This window comes from Salmo salar, chromosome ssa10, assembly GCF_905237065.1.
Source record: "Salmo salar chromosome ssa10, Ssal_v3.1, whole genome shotgun sequence".
Taxonomy (NCBI): domain Eukaryota; kingdom Metazoa; phylum Chordata; class Actinopteri; order Salmoniformes; family Salmonidae; genus Salmo; species Salmo salar.
Window position 1 is genome coordinate 103,957,259 of NC_059451.1, and position 18,495 is coordinate 103,975,753.

At 41.1% G+C, this 18,495-nt stretch overlaps 1 protein-coding gene across 1 annotated transcript in view; it reads right to left on the bottom strand.

Annotated features, from left to right (window-relative positions):
• Nucleotides 1-5,674: 5,674 nt before the first annotated feature.
• Nucleotides 5,675-18,495, bottom strand: part of polr3b (polymerase (RNA) III (DNA directed) polypeptide B) — a 37,003-nt gene continuing 24,182 nt past the window's right edge. The window contains exons 24-28 of the mRNA XM_014125359.2: nt 10,388-10,491; nt 8,265-8,431; nt 6,840-6,953; nt 6,357-6,530; nt 5,675-6,214 (exon numbers count right to left, since the gene is read on the bottom strand). Coding sequence (XP_013980834.1) covers nt 6,085-6,214; nt 6,357-6,530; nt 6,840-6,953; nt 8,265-8,431; nt 10,388-10,491 — 689 coding nt within the window. The 3' untranslated portion in view covers nt 5,675-6,084. The remainder of the gene's footprint in view (nt 6,215-6,356; nt 6,531-6,839; nt 6,954-8,264; nt 8,432-10,387; nt 10,492-18,495) is intronic.

Sequence of the window (18,495 nt, forward strand, 5' to 3'; positions counted from 1 at the left end):
AGTCAGATGGGGATGTGGCAAGGCTCACTGGAAGCCTTTTGTGGGGCTGTTTTGAATAAGAAAGGCTCCCTCCCCAAGAAAAAAAGAGGCTTAGATCTACGCAATCCTAGCACTGTGGCCTCCCCGTCTTCCATTATAGCATTTAATACGTTTTTATACCCCCCCCCCCGCCCCACACACACTCCTCTAACCCCTCTTATTTAAAGTCCCAGCTCCTATGAACACTTGTTGGCCAGTTTCAGAACTTTTCTGATCTGTGTCTTCCTCCACTGGCCCTGGGAACTCTAACATGCCCACAGGATTAGATTTTTAGGAAACTACTTACAGAGAGTGCTACTTTAGATTGTATTTTTCCACACATTACGATCACTTTCTCATTTCAATCCCCCATCTTTGCTAAGATGCCTTTTTATTTTTTTCTCAAAAAAGTCGCCTACCGAAAACCATCGACATTTGATCAGCTACACACTAGAAATTAGTCATAAATAGCACAAGTATGATTTTTTTTCAGTTTTCCCCATACTCCCTCTCTCCTTGAGGCAACCTTATTTTAGTGAGCCTCGGAGGAGAGCGCTGGCCACAAAGGGGGGAAGTAAAAGTGCAAAGCCTGAGGCTGGGGGCTCTGATGGAGTGCCTGTGAGCTGGAGAAGGGAAAGCTGTGATTAGAATATGAATGGAACCACAGGAGAGAGGGGGGAGAGGGGGAGGGAGAAAGGAGGAGAAAGGGGGATTACGGCTGAATTACTCACCACACCGTGGATGGCAGTGGAAGACTTTCTCCTCCTCTTCAGGGTTGCCAGTCCATAGGCGTGGGGACACTGTCGGTGTCAGTGCTCCTACCATGCATCCAGAACAGTTGGGATAGAGCATGTGGAAGAATATGTGTGGTGTCCATGAGAGCACAGATCATGTGGAGACTCACCAACATGCAGTACAACACACTATACTTATACATTTACAAATTTACATTTAAGTCATTTAGCAGACGCTCTTATCCAGAGCGACTTACAAATTGGTGCATTCACCTTATGATATCCAGTGGAACAACCACTTTACAATATGTGCTTAGCTCCTGTTTCTTTTTTTTCCTGAAAAACTCCCAGTCCTTAATGATTACAAGCATACCCATAACATGATGCAGCCACCATTATGCTTGAAAATATGGAGAGTGGTACTCAGTAAGGTGTTTAATTGGATTTTCGCCAAACATAACACTTCGTATTCAGGACAAAAAAGTAAATTGCTTTGCCACATTTTCTGCAGTATTACTTTAGAGCCTTGTTGCAAATAGGATGTATGTTTTGGAATATTTTTATTCTGTACAGGCTTCCTTCTTTTCCCTCTGTCAATTAGGTTAATATTGTGGAGAAATTACAATGTTGTTGCAGTTTTTTCATTTGACAGCCATTAAAAACCTCTACAGGATCAGTGTCCCTCCCCTGCGGGATGGTTGAGCTAATGTAGGCTAATGTGATTAGCATGAGGTTGTAAGTAACAAGAACATTTCCCAGGACATAGACATATCTGATATGGGCATAAAGGTTAAATTCTTGTTAATCTAACTGCACTGTCCAATTTACAGAAGTTACAGTGAAAGAATACCATACTATTGTTTGAGGAGAGTGCACAATTGTGAATGTGAAAATGTATTAATAAACCAATTAGGCACATTTGGGCAGTCTTGATACATTTTGAACAGAAATGCAATGGTTCATTGGATCAGACTAAAACTTTGCACGTACACTGCTGCCATCTAGTGGCCAAAATCTAAATTGCGCCTAACCTGGACTGATACATTATGGTCTTTCTCTTGCATTTCAAAGATGATGAAAAAAAACTAGTTTTTTCTTTGGATTATCTTTTACCAGAGCTAATGTGTTATATTCTCCTACATTAATTTCACATTTCCACAAACATCTAAGTGTTTCCTTTCAAATGGTATCAAGAACATGCATATCCTTGCTTCAGGTCCTGAACTACAGGCAGTTAGATTTGGGTATGTCATTTTAGAGTAAAATTGTAAAAAAAGGTCCGATCCTCAAGAGTTAAACTCTGTAACTGTTTTAAAGTCACCATTGGCCTCATGGTGAAATCTCTACACGGTTTCCTTCCTCTCCAGCAACTGAGTTAAGAAGGACGCCTGTATCTTTCTAGTGACTGGGTGTATTGATAAACCATCCAAAGTGTAATTAATAACTTCACCATGCTCAAAGGGATATTCAACGTCTGCTTTTTAACATTTTTACCAATCTGCCAAAGGTGCTCTTATCATATATCCTGATGCCAGGTCACCTTACCCTTATACATATCTCCCTCTATCACTCCAGTATCCCTGCAAATTGTAAATATGGTGCTGGATCTGACTGACCTTGTATATAGTATGCTTACTAACTTTCTCATGTTCTTCTTATTTTTATTTTTAGTGTGTTTTTGTTCTACCTTGTGTATTTTTAGTATTACATTGTTATTGTTGACTGCACAGTTAGGTTTAGAGCTTGCAAGGCATTTCATTGTACTTGTGCACATGACATAACTTGAAACTTCTTTGCAAGGCATTGGAAAACCTCCCAGGTCTTTGTGGTTAAATCTGTGTTAGAAATTCACTGCTCGATTGAGGGTCCTTACAGATAGTTGTATGTGTGGGGTACGTGTTAAGCAAATTTTTATTCCTGAACTTATTTAGGCTTGGCAAAACAAAGGGTTGGAATCGTTATTGCCTAATTAGTACTTAATTTGTACAAATTTCAAAAAACACAATTTCACTTTGACATTATGGGGTATTGTGTGTAAGCCAGTAACACAAACATCTCAATTTAATCAATTTTGGATTCAGGCTGTAACACAACTGTGGAAAAAGTCAAGGGGTGTAATACTTTCAGAAGGCACTGTATCTAGAATGATCAGGATGTGTATAGATCCTAGACACTACAAGTGAGTTACAACACAATACAGCCCTACCAAGAAAAAGGCAGTAACTGCTCATAGTGTGGAACTGAGAAAAATTGATTTTATTTACCTTGGTTTCACAGTAACTTTATGCAGTTACTGCTAACATCAATCAAATGTATTTATAAAGCCCTTTTTACATCAGCTGATGTCACAAAGTGCTGTACAGAAACCCAGCCTAAAACCTCAAACAGCAAGCAATGCAGGTGTAGAAGCACGGTGGCTAGGAAAAACTCCCTAGAAAGGCCAGAACATAGGAAGAAACCTAGAGAGGAACCAGGCTATGAGGGGTGGCCAGTCCTCTTCTGGCTGTGCCGGGCGGAGATTATAACAGAACATGGCCAAGATATTCAAATGTTCATAGATGACCAGCAGGGTCAAATAATAATAATGACAGTGTTTGTAGAGGGTGCAACAGGTCAGCACCTCAGGAGTAAATGTCAGTTGGCTTTTCATAGCCGATCATTCAGAGTATCTCTACCGCTCCTGCGGTCTCTAGACAGTTGAAAACAGCAGGTCTGGGACAGGTCAGGGTTCCATAGCTGCAGGCAGAACAGTTGAAACTGGAGCAGCAGCACGACCAGGTGGACTGGGGACAGCAAGGAGTCATCAGGCCAGGTAGTCCTGAGGCATGGTCCAATGGCTCAGGTCCGCCAAGAGAGAGAAAGAAAGAGAAAGAGAGAAAAAGAGTGAAAAGGAGAGAATTAGAGAGAGCATACTTAAATTCACACAGGACACCGGATAGACGAGAAATATTCCGATATAACAGACTGACTCTAGCCCCCCGACTCATAAACTATTGCAGCATAAATACTGGAGGCTGAGACAGGAGGGGTCGGGAGACACTGTGGCCTCGTCGGACGATACCTCCATTTTCTCCAAAACACTATAGAGGCAGGATACTTGTCCACATGATTAAGCATACAACTTAATGTAACAAAAAATACATTAACTCATTTTCGACCAAATGTACTATTTGGCAAGGCAAAATAGTACATGACGCAAAACTGCTAAACATAACATTGGTATTACAGTATTACAGGTTGGGCTGCTAAAGAAACCCATTATCTAATCAATGTATGTGTGTATTTATAGTCGGCATTCAAATCACAGCCTTTAATGTTAGCTAGGTATCCATCCAACTGGCGACAGATTTTCATGCGACTATTCTAAAATAAACTTAAAAACAATATCCGCATTATCCCACCAGAGATGTTTCGATTAATTTAACTTGTTGAATTTAAGACTGTGTGTGATGACGTAGTGCACATAAAAATACAATTTGCGGTCACAAAAAAATAAAGTGAAATGGGTTTACATCGCATTTTCAACGCTGATGGTTTAAAAAAAAAAAACACGTTGAGTTATTTTCACACTTCGGTATTGGCACATGTGGTCTAGCCAACAGCGCACATTTTGCCTACATAATGAGTTTATGATGTACTAAAGAGCGAGATTATTTGCATTTATCAAACGGCAACCAAGCATCGATGATCATGTTACTAGAACAAGACTCGATATTTATTGGAAAGGAGTATCAAACTCATCACATGGCACTTTCACCACCCTGTGAAGTTCAGAATGTATTTAATCTGCAGCCTAATAAACTGCATGCTTTCCTGATTTACTTCAATATAATGGCAATTATATCAATATTTTTCCCATAATTAATTATACCGACACAAAAAGATCCCACCTTGTCGACAAAACAAAATACTCGACATTTGGAAAGTTTACCATACATTTTTCGGTTTCCATCAGACCCGTCATGACATTTTATCCGACAAGTTGACTACTTTACTCGTGTAAAAAAAGTTGGCTGGAAACCTGTTTGAGAGATTATCTGCTGGGTCAACAGTTTGCCTGATGATAGAATAGGAACTGGACTAATATATCTGTAAATAATCCATTCGTTATAACCGCCTAATTAAGGTGTCTTCAAGAGTCCGTACAAGGCTCCTGCATTGTCAGAACATCCTAACACATCAACATCAATCGAGCCGAGACTCCCATTGAGTTGGTCACGGTAAACTACGGCCCTAAATGAGGATCTAATTAATTTAGTAAAAAAAGAACAAGGAGGCGGAGTCTTGTCTCCCCCTCGGCGGACATCCTTTTCCCATCCTGCCCTTTCCTGGCTCATTACAGCCTCATTAGGTAGGACAGGTGCAGCTACCCTCCTCGCCGTCCTATTGATGTGCGCTGCTTTTGTCCAATCAAAAAGCTTCAATTCAACTTTGTGGGTGGGGGTAAACTTTGAGCTGTGTATATGTTAGTGGTGTTAAAGCTTTGCATTGAAACGGGAAGACACAAAATAGTCAATGTATTGCTGTGTTGCTAATAAGAGAAGGACAATAGGCTTCTTTAGTGTTCACACTGAACACATCCTCAGTGGTCTGGTATTCAGTGTGGAGTGTCAAACTCATCTACCCATACACTTTGGGTCATCCTGTGTCTGAAATGTAAATGGTTTTAACCTCACATGTTATAATTAGTCATAGAATACTGCTAAATGACAAGCAATTTCTTATGTACCTTATCTTAATAAGATTCTTGCCCATATTTTACCATTCAAAACTACCTGCAATCAAAGAGTAACTTCAAAATGTAATAAAGTCCAATATCCCATTCAAGATGAGTTTTGTTCTTGTATATTTTAACAATGTCTCCATGAACTATTTGAAAGGATGTTCTGAGGTCCACAATAAAAATACAAAGTGAAAAAAAATCCTGAAATAAATGTGGTTTATTAAGTACACAACAAAACGTCAAAAGTACAAATCTAGCTAAACATGCATTCAAAACTCAGATGTTTTAGAAATATTAAAACAATCAAAAATGTCAAACAAAAGCAAACCAAAAAATGTATTCCAGTAGCCAATATTTTGTTGTTTTGCAAACAAAAACAACTGCTTTTTGTATGCTTTTACATGAACTCATTTTCTGACATACTGTAGCCATTCCATTATTGTAACAGTGCTATAGTATTTCCTGCTTCATTATATTGACAGTTGTCAATGAGGATAATCAATGTCACTTTTGTTGTCCGTCTCTTTTCTAGCTCCCCCCTCCAACAGCCAGCTTCCTCCCTCTGTGTGTCAAACTCTGTATGTGGTAGCAATATGCCTGGGGACAAGGTTACTCGTTGTAGCGTGCCAGTTTGAGGCGGGGAATGATGTTCATGGACTGCAGCTCCTGGAAGAGCAGTTTGCAGGCGTAGGGTATCCGCAACGAGGACACGTGACAGGAGGACTTACAGTAGTGGCACCTGGAGACACACACATCAAATACTTTATTGGTTGTAAGCAGTTAAATCTGCAGCTACAATACAAGGAAACAGATCCTTGGCATCAACGTCAAGTCTGACTTCTATTATACAGAATCACAGACGGACCAAAAAGGACACTCACCACCCGGAGTATCCCAGCAGGCCACACTGACCGCACACGTCCACCTCGAAGGCGTCACTGGAGATCATGAGGCGCTCCAGCAGCAACATGCTGGCCCCGTAGCCAATCAGACAGTCACGTTCCATCTCCCCCAGACGTAGGCCTCCGTCTCTAGAGCGCCCCTCCGTGGGCTGTCTGAGGTCAACAGCAGCATGAGACAGGGCATGTAAGTTTGGGGGGGGTCAGGTATGGCTCAAGGATTACTTTCTGTACTTAGTGGATAAATATTATTTTGAAGTTTCAATATGACACAGAGTACAAAACTGTAATATTAGATAGGGGAGGTATCATACAAACACAGCCAAGTAGACATTTTGGGGTCTATGGTATTACTACATCACCAACCATTTGAAAAAAGGTGCCGAAATGGCATCCTGAGTAAAAGTTAGCCAAACTCTGTGTATATTGCTTTGTCTGCATATAACGTTTTTGGATTTATCTTACCTGGTGAGCACAGCTCTGGGGCCGCGGGCTCTGGCGTGCATCTTGTCCAGCACCATGTGCTTTAGCTTCTGATAATACACAGGTCCAAAGTAGATATAGGCCTCAATTGGCTCTCTGAGGGAGAGAACAACCCATCAAATTCTGGGACTTCACAGATAGCGCAGTGTTTCTCAATCCTAACCCCTGGGGACCCAAACAGGTGCACATTTTTGTTTTTTTCCCTAGCACTCAAGACACCGGATTCAAATCAAAGGCCTGAGTTGAATCAACTGTGTTCGTGCTAGGGGAAAAAACTAAAATGTGTACCTGTTTGGGTCCCCAGGACCAGGATTGAAAAACACTGAGCTAGAGAATGGCTATAATAGCGGACACTCAGTTGGCCAGTTTATTAGGTACACCCATCTAGTACCGGGTCGGACCCCCCCCCCGTTGCCTCCAGAACAGCCAGAATTCTTTGGGGCATGGAAATGTTGCTCAGTTGGTATCAAGGGACCTAACGTGTGCCAGTAAAACATTCTCCACACCATTACACCAGCAGCCTGTACCGTTGACACCAGGCAGGATGGGGTCATGGACTCAAGCTGCTTACGCCAAATCCTGACTGCCATCAGCATGACGCAACAGGAACCGGCATCGGTCGGACCAGGCAATGTTTTTCCACACCTCAATTGTCCAGTGATGGTGATGGCGTGCCCACTGGAGCCACTTCTTGTTTTTAGCTGATAGGAGTGGAACCCAGTGTGATCGTCTACTGCAGTAAGCCCATCAATAAAAAGGACAGTCGAGTTGTGCGTTCCCCGCCATTATTTGCCCGTTTGTGGCCTGCCTGTCAGCTTGCACGATTCTTGCCATTCACCTTCGACCTCTTATCAACAAGCTGTTTTCACCCACAGGACTGCTGCTGACTAGATGTTTTTTTTTTTTTGTCGCACCATTGTCGGTAAACCCTAAACACTGTCGTGAGTGAAAAGCACAGCAGGCTGGCCGTTTCTGAGATACTGGAACCAGCGCACCTGGCACCGACGATCATACCATGCTCAAAGTCGCTTAGGTCACTCGTTTTGACCATTCTAACGCTCAATCGAACAGTAACTGAATGCCTCGATGCCTGTCTGCCTGCTTTACATAGCAAGCCACGGCCACCTGACTCACTGTCTGTAGGAGCGAACCATTTTTCATGAAAGGGGTGGTGTGCCTAATAAAGTGAATAATACTGTTAAATCAGTGGATACAGAAGTCATGTTCGTAGCCATGCTGTAATACTCATACATTATGTATACATTCATAAATACAACTAGCCTGGTTAAATCAGACTGAACAATGGACTAACCATTGTTTCACTTCTTGTGTCAAACAGTACGATTTAACCAGGCTAACATACACTCCATTCCATGTCTCCTACTCAAAACATGTCTGTGTGTTTACCCAGTGATGCCCGAGGTGACGTAATCCTTGCCCTGGTAGTTGTACCCATAGCGGATCAGGTCCTCACACACGTCCTTTACCTTGCTGCCCCCGAAGGCCGTGCCGTAGTGGAACCTCCCGTCCATCACCCCCGCTTTGCCAGCCAGCAGCTCAATCAGCTTCCCCACCTGGTGGAGGAGATTGGTGCCGAATGAATAGGACCCTAACAGGGCAAAAAAAACGGACTGAAAATAGGAGGGACTACCTGAACTTGTTGTATTGCTTGATGAATTGCACTTGTGATTTCATGAAAGTTAAATATTTTATTTGAATTTGGCGCTCTAGCAATTTCACCGGAGGTTGTCGAGGTGGGACGCTAGCGTCTGATCCATCCACTGATCCATAAGAAGTTAAGCAAAAACTAAAGCAGGAAGTACCAGTGACTCGCTCAATACGGAAGTGGTCAGATGACAGATGCTACAGTACAGGACTGATTCGCAAGCACAGACTGGAATATGTTCCAGGATTCAGCCAATGGCATTGAGGAGAACACCACCTCATCATTGGGTGAGTCAGTGAAACTGGAACTGTAATGTCCTCCTCATATTGTACAATATTTCTGTCTTTACACACCTAGGTCTAGACTATTGATGGATTAAAGACAAGGTTGTTTTTATTGATCTCAGATTGTCAGTGTTAATGTAGACTGTAATTTCAATCACTTGAGGTATTAAAAAATATTCTGCTCAAGTCTCCAGTCTTCTAAAATGATGTAGAATTGCGTTTCTCCAGAAAACCGCCCTCTGCAAAATATGCCGCAGGCCGGTCTCGACAACAGGCTCAAACACCACTAACCTCTTTTACCACCTACGCAATAATCATGTGAAACAGTACGGAGAGAGTCCATGGATGAGAAAAATGTAGTCGAGTGCTCAGAACAAACCCGACTCAGACATTGCAAGAGGCTTTGCCCGCGGCACACCATATGGCAAAGAATCACGAAGATGGAAGGAGATAACAGCTGCCGTTAAAATGTACATCTGCAAAGACGTGGCCCCAATTTACACGGTGGAGAAACGGGGGTTTCGTGAGTTGGTGCCAACACTCAACCCAAGGTACCAAATTGATATGGGGGAGATATTAATGCCAAAATAACATGCAAGCTCCCAAAAATAAATACATTTTAGGCCTCTATTTTGTTTGCAACTATAGTTGAAGTGTTTATTTACCTTTTTACATTTTATACATTAATATTTTGTTACATGCTTAATTGAAAATTTGCACAAAGGTTCTAAATAAAAGGAGAAATAATCAAATATGAGTAAGTACCTTTTATTTGTTGAGTATAATTCAACATGTAATAAGAAAAAGGCCTTTACATATGGTCATTAAATACTATTTATTCATTGACTTCACAGAAAATGTGCTATATCGTGATATGCATCATTATCGGGATATGAGATTTGGGCCATATCGCCTAGCCCTATAGTGAACAGTAAGATTGCCTGTTTACTGTTGTGAATGGATGTTATTTTTTTTTATTTAACTAGGCAAGTCAGTTAAGAACAAGTTCTTACTTACAATGGCGGCCTACCCCGGCGACGCTGGGCCAATTGTGCGTCACCCTACGGGACTCCAAATCACAGCCGGATGTGATATAGCCTGGATTCAAACCAGGGACTGTAGTGACACCTCCTGCACTGAGATGCAGTGCCTAATATCGCTGCACCACTCGGGAGCCCAAACCCAGGCAATGGACGTGTGTTCCGGAGGCCAATGATACTCCAGCCAATAGAGTAGGGGGAATAATGAGCGCTTTGTCTCAAAAAAGGCCAATGGAAAGTTGAAGAATGAGACAACACAGCAGCTTCTGTTGGGCTTCTGCTTGTGTTGGGTATCAGAAAGAAATTAAGTGGAGGAAGTGAGTGAGAGCTATCGAAGGCTTTGGGGGCTAGGTTTCAAACTATAAAACGCTTAACAAAACAAAATAATTCATTTTCCGCACAAGTTAAAAGCCATGTGAACATTGGGATATTTTGATAACCAAACAAAGTCTGATCTCTCACATTCAGTTCCCATGAGTGGGTCCTTGTATCCCCCAAAGCAAAGAATAGGTGAAGTTGAATTGTGTGGTATAACCGTACCGTCATTCTGGAGGGGTAGCCGTGCGGGTTCATGATGATATCAGGGCAAATGCCCGAGTCACAGAAGGGCATGTCCTCCTGAGGAACGATAAGGCCACACACACCTGTCACAAACCACAGAGAGGGAGATAGAGTTAGAGGCACAAGTGTAGGTACAGATTATACTGGATATTTAGCACAAGCGTATCAGCATTTTTAATGCGTGGATGAAAAGTACCCACTGTAATCAATAAGATATGCTATAATGAGTGAGTGAAGTGAGTTTGCAACGCTAAGCATTAAAGCATACGCTTTAAGTCCATTTCAAGAGTTTCTAGCCACGTCTCTGAAGCGTTTTCAATTGACAGTGGCTTGCGCTTTTAATTTCTGCTTCTAGCGAAGAATGCTAAAAACACCAATAACCGAAGAAAAACATGACACTTGTAGGGTAGTTCCATGCTAACCGTTACCCCCCAGTGCAACATACAAATCCATGCTGCTGTGGTCTGGTGGGGCCTTCTTTAAAGTCACATGATGCGAGAAGGGCTCCAGACCACCGGCAGCTGCCTGGGACTGATGGGGAATGACACGCCCTGGTTCAAAACGTCACTTAAACAAATGTTCCTGTAGTTGTGTATATTATTCGTGAGGATAACATTACATAAAACAGAAATGCCTTCAACCCATTTCCCTGGAGTGACATATAGCAGTCATTCACTAGAGCATGACAGTGTTGTCATCATACAATTCAAATGTGTATTCTACATATAAAAAACCTTGCAGAGAGCATATCCTACTGACAATCTTTTAGGAAAAAAATATGAACTACTAGAACTTAAACTAAAAAATAACTGATGTTGGCACAAGATGGAGGGAAAGTTGGAGCATAACTAACAAAATTACAGTTAACTTAAAATGTATTGAATTTATTATACAAGAGACAAAATTCACAAATTCTACAGCACAATGGCAGAGTCATGTCTTAAGTGTAAAACAAATAATGATTAAACAGTCCATGATTTATGGGAATGCTATAAAGTCCGGAAGTTGTGGGCAGAGCTAGAAAGTGGTCTGTCAGAAGTATTACAATGTAAACATACTTCTAATCCGTCTGTCTGCATATTTCAAGATGTGTCATATGGGGGTGTAGTGAGATACAATGGGCTGGATGATTCTCTTGTCATCACTCATCTGGAAAAATATTGAAATAGCATGGGTGACCAAGAAAAACTAACTGGTACAATTTAAGGCCAAGTGGCAAACATTAATGCAGGCACTCGGGTGTGAGCATGCTGGTCTGGGAGGATGAGATTTAGACATTGTTCGAAAGTGTCTAAGTTGTTGTTTGTTTTTAGAAGTGTGTATCTGGAGTGTAAAATACAAAATGTACCAAAAAGAAAACATACACAGTACCAGTCAAAGGTTTGGACACACCTACTCATTCAAGGGTTTGTTTATTTTAACTATTTTCAACATTGTAAAATAATAGTGAATACATCAAAACTATGAAATAACACATATGGAATCATGTAGTAACCAAAAGTGTTAAATCAAAATATTCACCCTGACAGCTTTGCACACTCTTGGCATTCCCTCAACCAGCTTCACCTGGAATGCTTTTCCAACAGTCTCGAATGTGTTCCCATGTATGCTGAGCACTTGTTGGCTGCTTTTCCTTCACTCTGCGGTCCAACTCATTCCAAACCATCTCAATTGGGTTGAGGTCAGGTGATTGTGAAGGCCAGGTCATCTGATGCAGCACTCCATCACTCTCCTTCTTGGTCAAATAGCCCTTATACAGCCTGGTGTGTTGTGTCATTGTCTTGTTGAAAAACAAATGATAGAGGGACTAAGTGCAAACCAGATGGGATGGCATATCGCTGCTGAACGCTGTGGTAGCCATGCTGGTTAAGTGTGCCTTGAATTCTAAATAAATCACTGACAGTGTCACCGGCAAAATACCCCCACACCACCTCCTCCATGCTTCACAGTGGGAACCACACATGCCGAGATCATCTGTTCACCTACTCTACGTCTCACAAAGAAACAGAGGTTGGAACCATCAGGCCAAAGGACAGATTTCCACCAGTCTAATGTCCATTGCTCGTGTTTCTTGGCCCAAGCAAGTCTTCTTATTGGTGTCCTTTAGTAGTGGTTTCTTTGCAGCAAGTCAACCATGAAGGACTCATTCACACAGTCTCCTCTGAACAGTTTGTTGAAATGTGTCCGTTACTTGAACTCCTGTGAAGCATTTATTTGGGCTGCAACTAATGAACTTATCCTCTGCAGCAGAAATAACTCTGGGTCTTCCTTTCCTGTGGAGGTCCTTATGAGAGCCAATTTCATCATAGCGCTTGGTTTTAGCGACTGCACTTTAGATGAAAGTTGACTGACCTTCATGTCTTAAAGTCATTTCTCTTTGATTATTTGAGATGTTCTTGCCATAATATGGAATTGATCTTTAATTTTTTTTATTTTATAAATAAATAATCTTCTGTATACCACCTCTACCTTGTCACAACAGAACTGACTGGCTCAAACGCATTAAGGAAGAAATTCCACAAATTAACTTTAAAAAAAGGCACACCTGTCAATTGAAATGCATTCCAGTTGACTACCTCATGAAGCTGGTTGAGAGAATGCCAAGAGTGTGCGAAGCTGTCATCAAGGCAAAGGGTGGCTAATATTTTGATTTGTTTAACACTGTTTTGGTTACTTCATGATTCCATGTGTTAATTCACATACATACATACTAAAAGAACAAAAAACTGCCAGTTACAGTGCACATCATACTTTCATCATATTAGTTACATTAGTTACATCTTTGAATTAGACCATTTTCAAATACGAAACCCATTTTTCCCAGTATTCCTGACCTCTCTCCTCTTGAGTTCTTAAAGCAAAGGTCATTCCCTCCATGTGGTATATTTCTCTTACAATGTCTATCCATTGTGTCACGGTGGGAGGGTCTTTTTGTAGCCATTTCCTAGTGATAGCCTTTTTACTGGCTGCCAGTAGGACCTTCAAGAGGTACCTTTCGCTATTGTGTGTGTAAGTTATCAGGTATTTCACCCAAGTACAAAGAAATGAATGTTAGTTCTATGTCAAATCCCATAATCTTTCCAATGTTAGATCTCATTTCTCCCCAGTAAGTTTTGATTGTGGGGCAGGTCCAAAAGATATGAGAGTGATCCACCCTTGATAGGCCGCATTCTCTCCAACAAGGATGTAGGGAGCCAGTCTGGTTTTGATTTCAGTTTAGGTGTTATGAAGAAACGTACAACATTCTTCCAACAGAATTCTCTCCATGATCTTGAGTTGGTGGCGCTTTGTTGAGTCACAAATCTGTTAAACCATGTTTCATCAATGTTAAGTTCCTCCTCCCATTTCTTTTAAATATGGTACGTTTCTTTGAGGGTTGAATACCAGAGTAGAGATTTGAAATAGTTTGTTACTCCAAGTTGTATGCGTTAGTGAATACTTGGATTAATTTGATGTGCTCGAGGGTCAATCACTTTTAGCTCCCTTAAAACTTATGGATAGGGGGCACTATTTTCATATCCGGATGAAAAGCGTGCCCAAAGTAAACTGCCGGCTACTCAGGCCCAGAAGCTAGGATATGCATATTATTAGTAGATTTGGATAGAAAACACTGACGTTTCTAAAACTGTTTGAATAATGTCTGAGTATAACAGAACTGATTTGGCAGGCGAAACCCCGAGCACAATCCATCCAGGGATTTTTTTGTTTTGTTGAGGTGAATGTGTTGTTTTCCATTAGTTTTCTATGGGAAGCCCTTTTTAATAGGAACCTGGTTGCAGTTCCTATGGCTTCCACTAAATGTCAATCTTTAGAAATTGGTTGATGTTTTTCTTTTGAGAAATGAAGAAGTAGTCCTGTTCTTTCCATGTGTCACTCAGATGGACTCAAGTCTTTTGGTGCGCGTGACCTGGAACGCGCTTCACATCGTTTTTATCTGGTATTGAAAACAGTATATCCCGTCTTAAATGTTATGAATATTTACGTTTTAGGGTACCTAAGGTTGGAATAGGAACGTTGTTTGAAATATTTGGACCAAGTTTACAGGTAACTTATTAGATACTTTGTAGGCATGTTGGGCGAGTTGAAACCGGTGCATTTCTGAATCAAACGCGCCAAATAAATGGACATTTTTGGGACATAAATGACATTATCGAACAAAACGACCATTTGTGATGTTTCTGGAACATTTTGGAATGCCAACAGAAGATCTTCAAAGGCATATATTATATCGATATTTCTGACTTTTGTCACGCACCTGCCTGGTTGAAATCTGATTTTCATGTGTTTGTATGCGGTGGTGCTGTCCTCAGATAATCGCATGGTTTGCTTTCGCCGTAAAGCCTTTTTGAAATCTGACACAGCGGCTGGATTAACAAGAAGTTAAGCTTTATTTTGATGTTTTACACTTGTGATTTCTTGAAAGTTAAATATTTATAGTAATTTAATTTGAATTTGGTGCTCTGCAATTTCACCGGATGTTGTCAAATCGATCCCGCTAAAGGGATTTGATCCCTATGAAGTTAACTTCTTGGTGACAGGGGGCAGTATTCAGAAATTCAGATGAATAACGTGCCCAAATTAAACTGCCTGCTACTCGGGCCCAGAAGGTAGGATATGCATATTATTAGTAGATTTGGATAGAAAACACTTTGAATTTTCTAAAACTGTTTGAATGATGTCTGTGAGTATAACAGAACTCATATGGCAGGCAAAAACCTGAGAAAAAAATCCAGCCAGGAAGTGGTTTGTAGTTTTTCAAGTGATTGCCTATCCAAACTACTGTGTCTGTGAGGTCATTTTGCACTTCCTAAGGCTTCCACTAGATGTCAGTCTTTAGAACCTTGTTTCATGCTTCTACTGTTACTGGGGAGAGAATAAGAGCTGACTCAACAAGTGGACTGCCTGAGGCCAATGAGTTGTTTACTGCGCGGTCACGCAGGCGCGCCGTTCCTTCTTTTTACATTTACATTTTAGTCATTTAGCAGACGCTCTTATCCCACAACTGTGTTTGGAACCCACAACCCTGACGTTCCAAACACCGTGCTCTACCAACTGAATACACTATTGTCCGTTTGGAATATTATCTAAGATTTATGATAAGAAGACCAAGGATTTACATTTTTAGTCATTTAGCAGACGCTCTTATCCAGAGCGACTTACAGTAGTGAATGCATACATTTCATTAAAAAAAAAATTCTGTGCTGGCCCCCCGTGGGAATTGAACTCACAACCCTGGCGTTGCAAACACCATGCTCTACCAACTGAGCTACAGGGAAGGATTGATTATAAACATCGTTTGACATGTTTCTACGAACGGTAATGGAACTTTTTGACTTTGTCTCGGGTTTTGCACTCACGCATTATGCCTTTGGAATAGTGATCTGAACGTGAATCAAACGGAGGTATTTGGACATAAATATGGAGTTTATCGAACATTTCTTGTTGAAGTGGGAGTATTGGGAGTGCATGCCGACGAAGATCAGCAAAGTTAAGTGAAGATTTATAATACTATTTCTGAGTTTAGTTGACTCCAGAACTTGGCGGATAACTGTATAGCTTGCTTTGATGGCTGAGCTCTGAGCTCTCAGAATATTGAACAATGTGCTTTCGCCCTAAAGCTATTTTGAAATCTGACACAGCGGCTGCATTAAGGAGAAGTGTCTCTATAATTCTTTCAATAACTGTTGTAAATGTTCTCAACGTTTATGATGAGTATTTCTGTAAAATCGATGTGCTCATTCACCGGCAGTTTTGTGAGGCAAAACATTTTCTGAACATCACGCGTCAATGTAAAAATTGGGTTTTTGGATATAAATATGAACTTTATCGAACAAAACATACATGTATTGTGTAACATTGAGTCCTGGGAGTGTCATCTGATGAAGATCGTCAAAGGTTAGTGATTCATTTTAGCTGTATTTCTGGTTTTTGTGATGCCTCTCCTTGCTTGGAAAATGGCTGTGTGGTTTTTCTTGTCTAACATAATCTAATGTCATGCTTTCGCCGTAAAGCCTTTTTGAAATCGGATGATGTGGTTGGATTAACGAGAAGTGTATCTTAAAAATGGGATATAATAGTTGTATGTTTGAGAAATTTGAATTATGAGATTGTTGTTTTGAATTTGCCACTTCAACTACCCTAAACCATGCCTTTAGAGAGAAATTAATCAACTGATTTTGTCTATTGTATATTTCTATTAGCATGTCTTCATTTCCCAAAACTGACTGTATGGGTAGCTCTGTCAAAATAGTCTCGATGTCTTTCCATTTGGATTCGTATTCTGAATTGCACCAACACACCAGAGGTCTCAATTGGGCTGACCCAAAATAATCTTTTAGGTTTGGTAAGGCCATACCCCCACTGTTTTTTTGTAATTGTAATGTTGTATATCTAATTCTTGGTCTCTTACTGTTCCAGATAAACCTTGATATCTGTTGATCCCATTCCCTAAACTGTTTAAGCGGGATTTCTATGGGCAGTGATTTGAACAAATACAATAACCTCGGCAGGATGTTCATTTTGATTGATTCAATTCTACTACTAAGATCCAAGAGAAATGAATTCCCCTGTACAGATCATATATTTTCTTGTTGATGTGATCGTAATTCATTTAACCAAGTTTGGCTGTATCTTTTGGTAGATATACTCCAAGATATTTAATGGATGAAGAGGTCCAGTGGACGTTATACCTACTCTTCAGCTCTTCCTGTGGGGTATAATTATATACTAGGGCTTGGGTCTTGTGTACAATCATGGCCTTAAAGTTTAGAATGACACAAATATACATTTCCACAAAGTTTGCTGCTTCGGTGTCTTTAGATATTTTTGTCAGATGTTACTATGGAATACTGAAGTATAATAACAAGCATTTCATGTGTCAAAGGCTTTTATTGACAATTACATGAAGTTGATGAAAAGAGTCAATATTTGCAGTGCTGACCCTTCTTTTTCAAGACCTCTGCAAGCCGCCCTGGCATGCTGTCAATTAACTTCTGGGCCACATCCTGACTGATGGCAGCCCATTCTTGCATAATCAATTCTTGGAGTTTGTCAGAATTTGTGGGATTTTGTTTGTCCACCCGCCTATTGAGGATTGACCACAAGTTATCAATGGGATTAAGGTCTGGGGATATTCCTGGTCATGGACCCAAAATATTGATGTTTTGTTCCCAGAGCCACTTGGTATCACTTTTGCCTTATGGCAAGGTGCTCCATCATGCTGGAAAATGCATTGTTCGTCACCAAACTGTTCCTGGATGGTTGGGAGAAGTTGGACTGATGGTAGCGCTCACCTTGTCTTCTCCGGACAAGCTTTTTTCCAGATGCCCCAAACAATCGGAAAGGGGATTCAGAGAAAATGACTTTACCCTAGTGTTCAGCAGTCCAATCCCTGTACCTTTTGCAGAATATCAGTCTGTCCCTGATGTTTTTCCTGGAGAGAAGTGGCTTCTTAGCTGCCCTTCTTGACACCAGGCCATTCTCCAAAAGTCTTCTCCTCACTGTGCGTGCAGATGCACTCACACCTGCCTGCTGACATTCCTGAGCAAGCACTGTACTGGTGGTGCCCCTTTCCCGCAGCTGAATCAACTTTAGGAGACGGTCCTGGCGCTTACTGGACTTTCTTGGGGGCCCTGAAGCCTTCTTCACAACAATTGAACCGCTCTCCTTGAAGTCCTTGATGATCCAATAAATGGTTGATTTAGGTACAATCTTACTGGCAGCAATATCCTTGCCTGTGAAGCCCTTTTTGTGCAAAGCAATGATGACGGCACGTGTTTCCTTGCAGGTAACCATGGTTGACAGAGGAAGAACAATGATTCCAAGCACCACCTTCCTTTTGAAGCTTCCAGTCTGTTATTCGAACTCAATCAGCATGACAGAGTGATCTCCAGCCTTGTCCTCATCAGCACTCACACCTGTGTTAACGAGAGAATCACTGACATGATGTCAGCTGGTCCTTTTGTGACAGGGCTGTAATGCAGTGGAAATGTTTGGGGGATTCAGTTCATGGCAAAGAGGGACTTTGCAATTCATTTGATCACTCATAACATTCTGGAGTATATGCAAATTGCCATCATACAAACTGA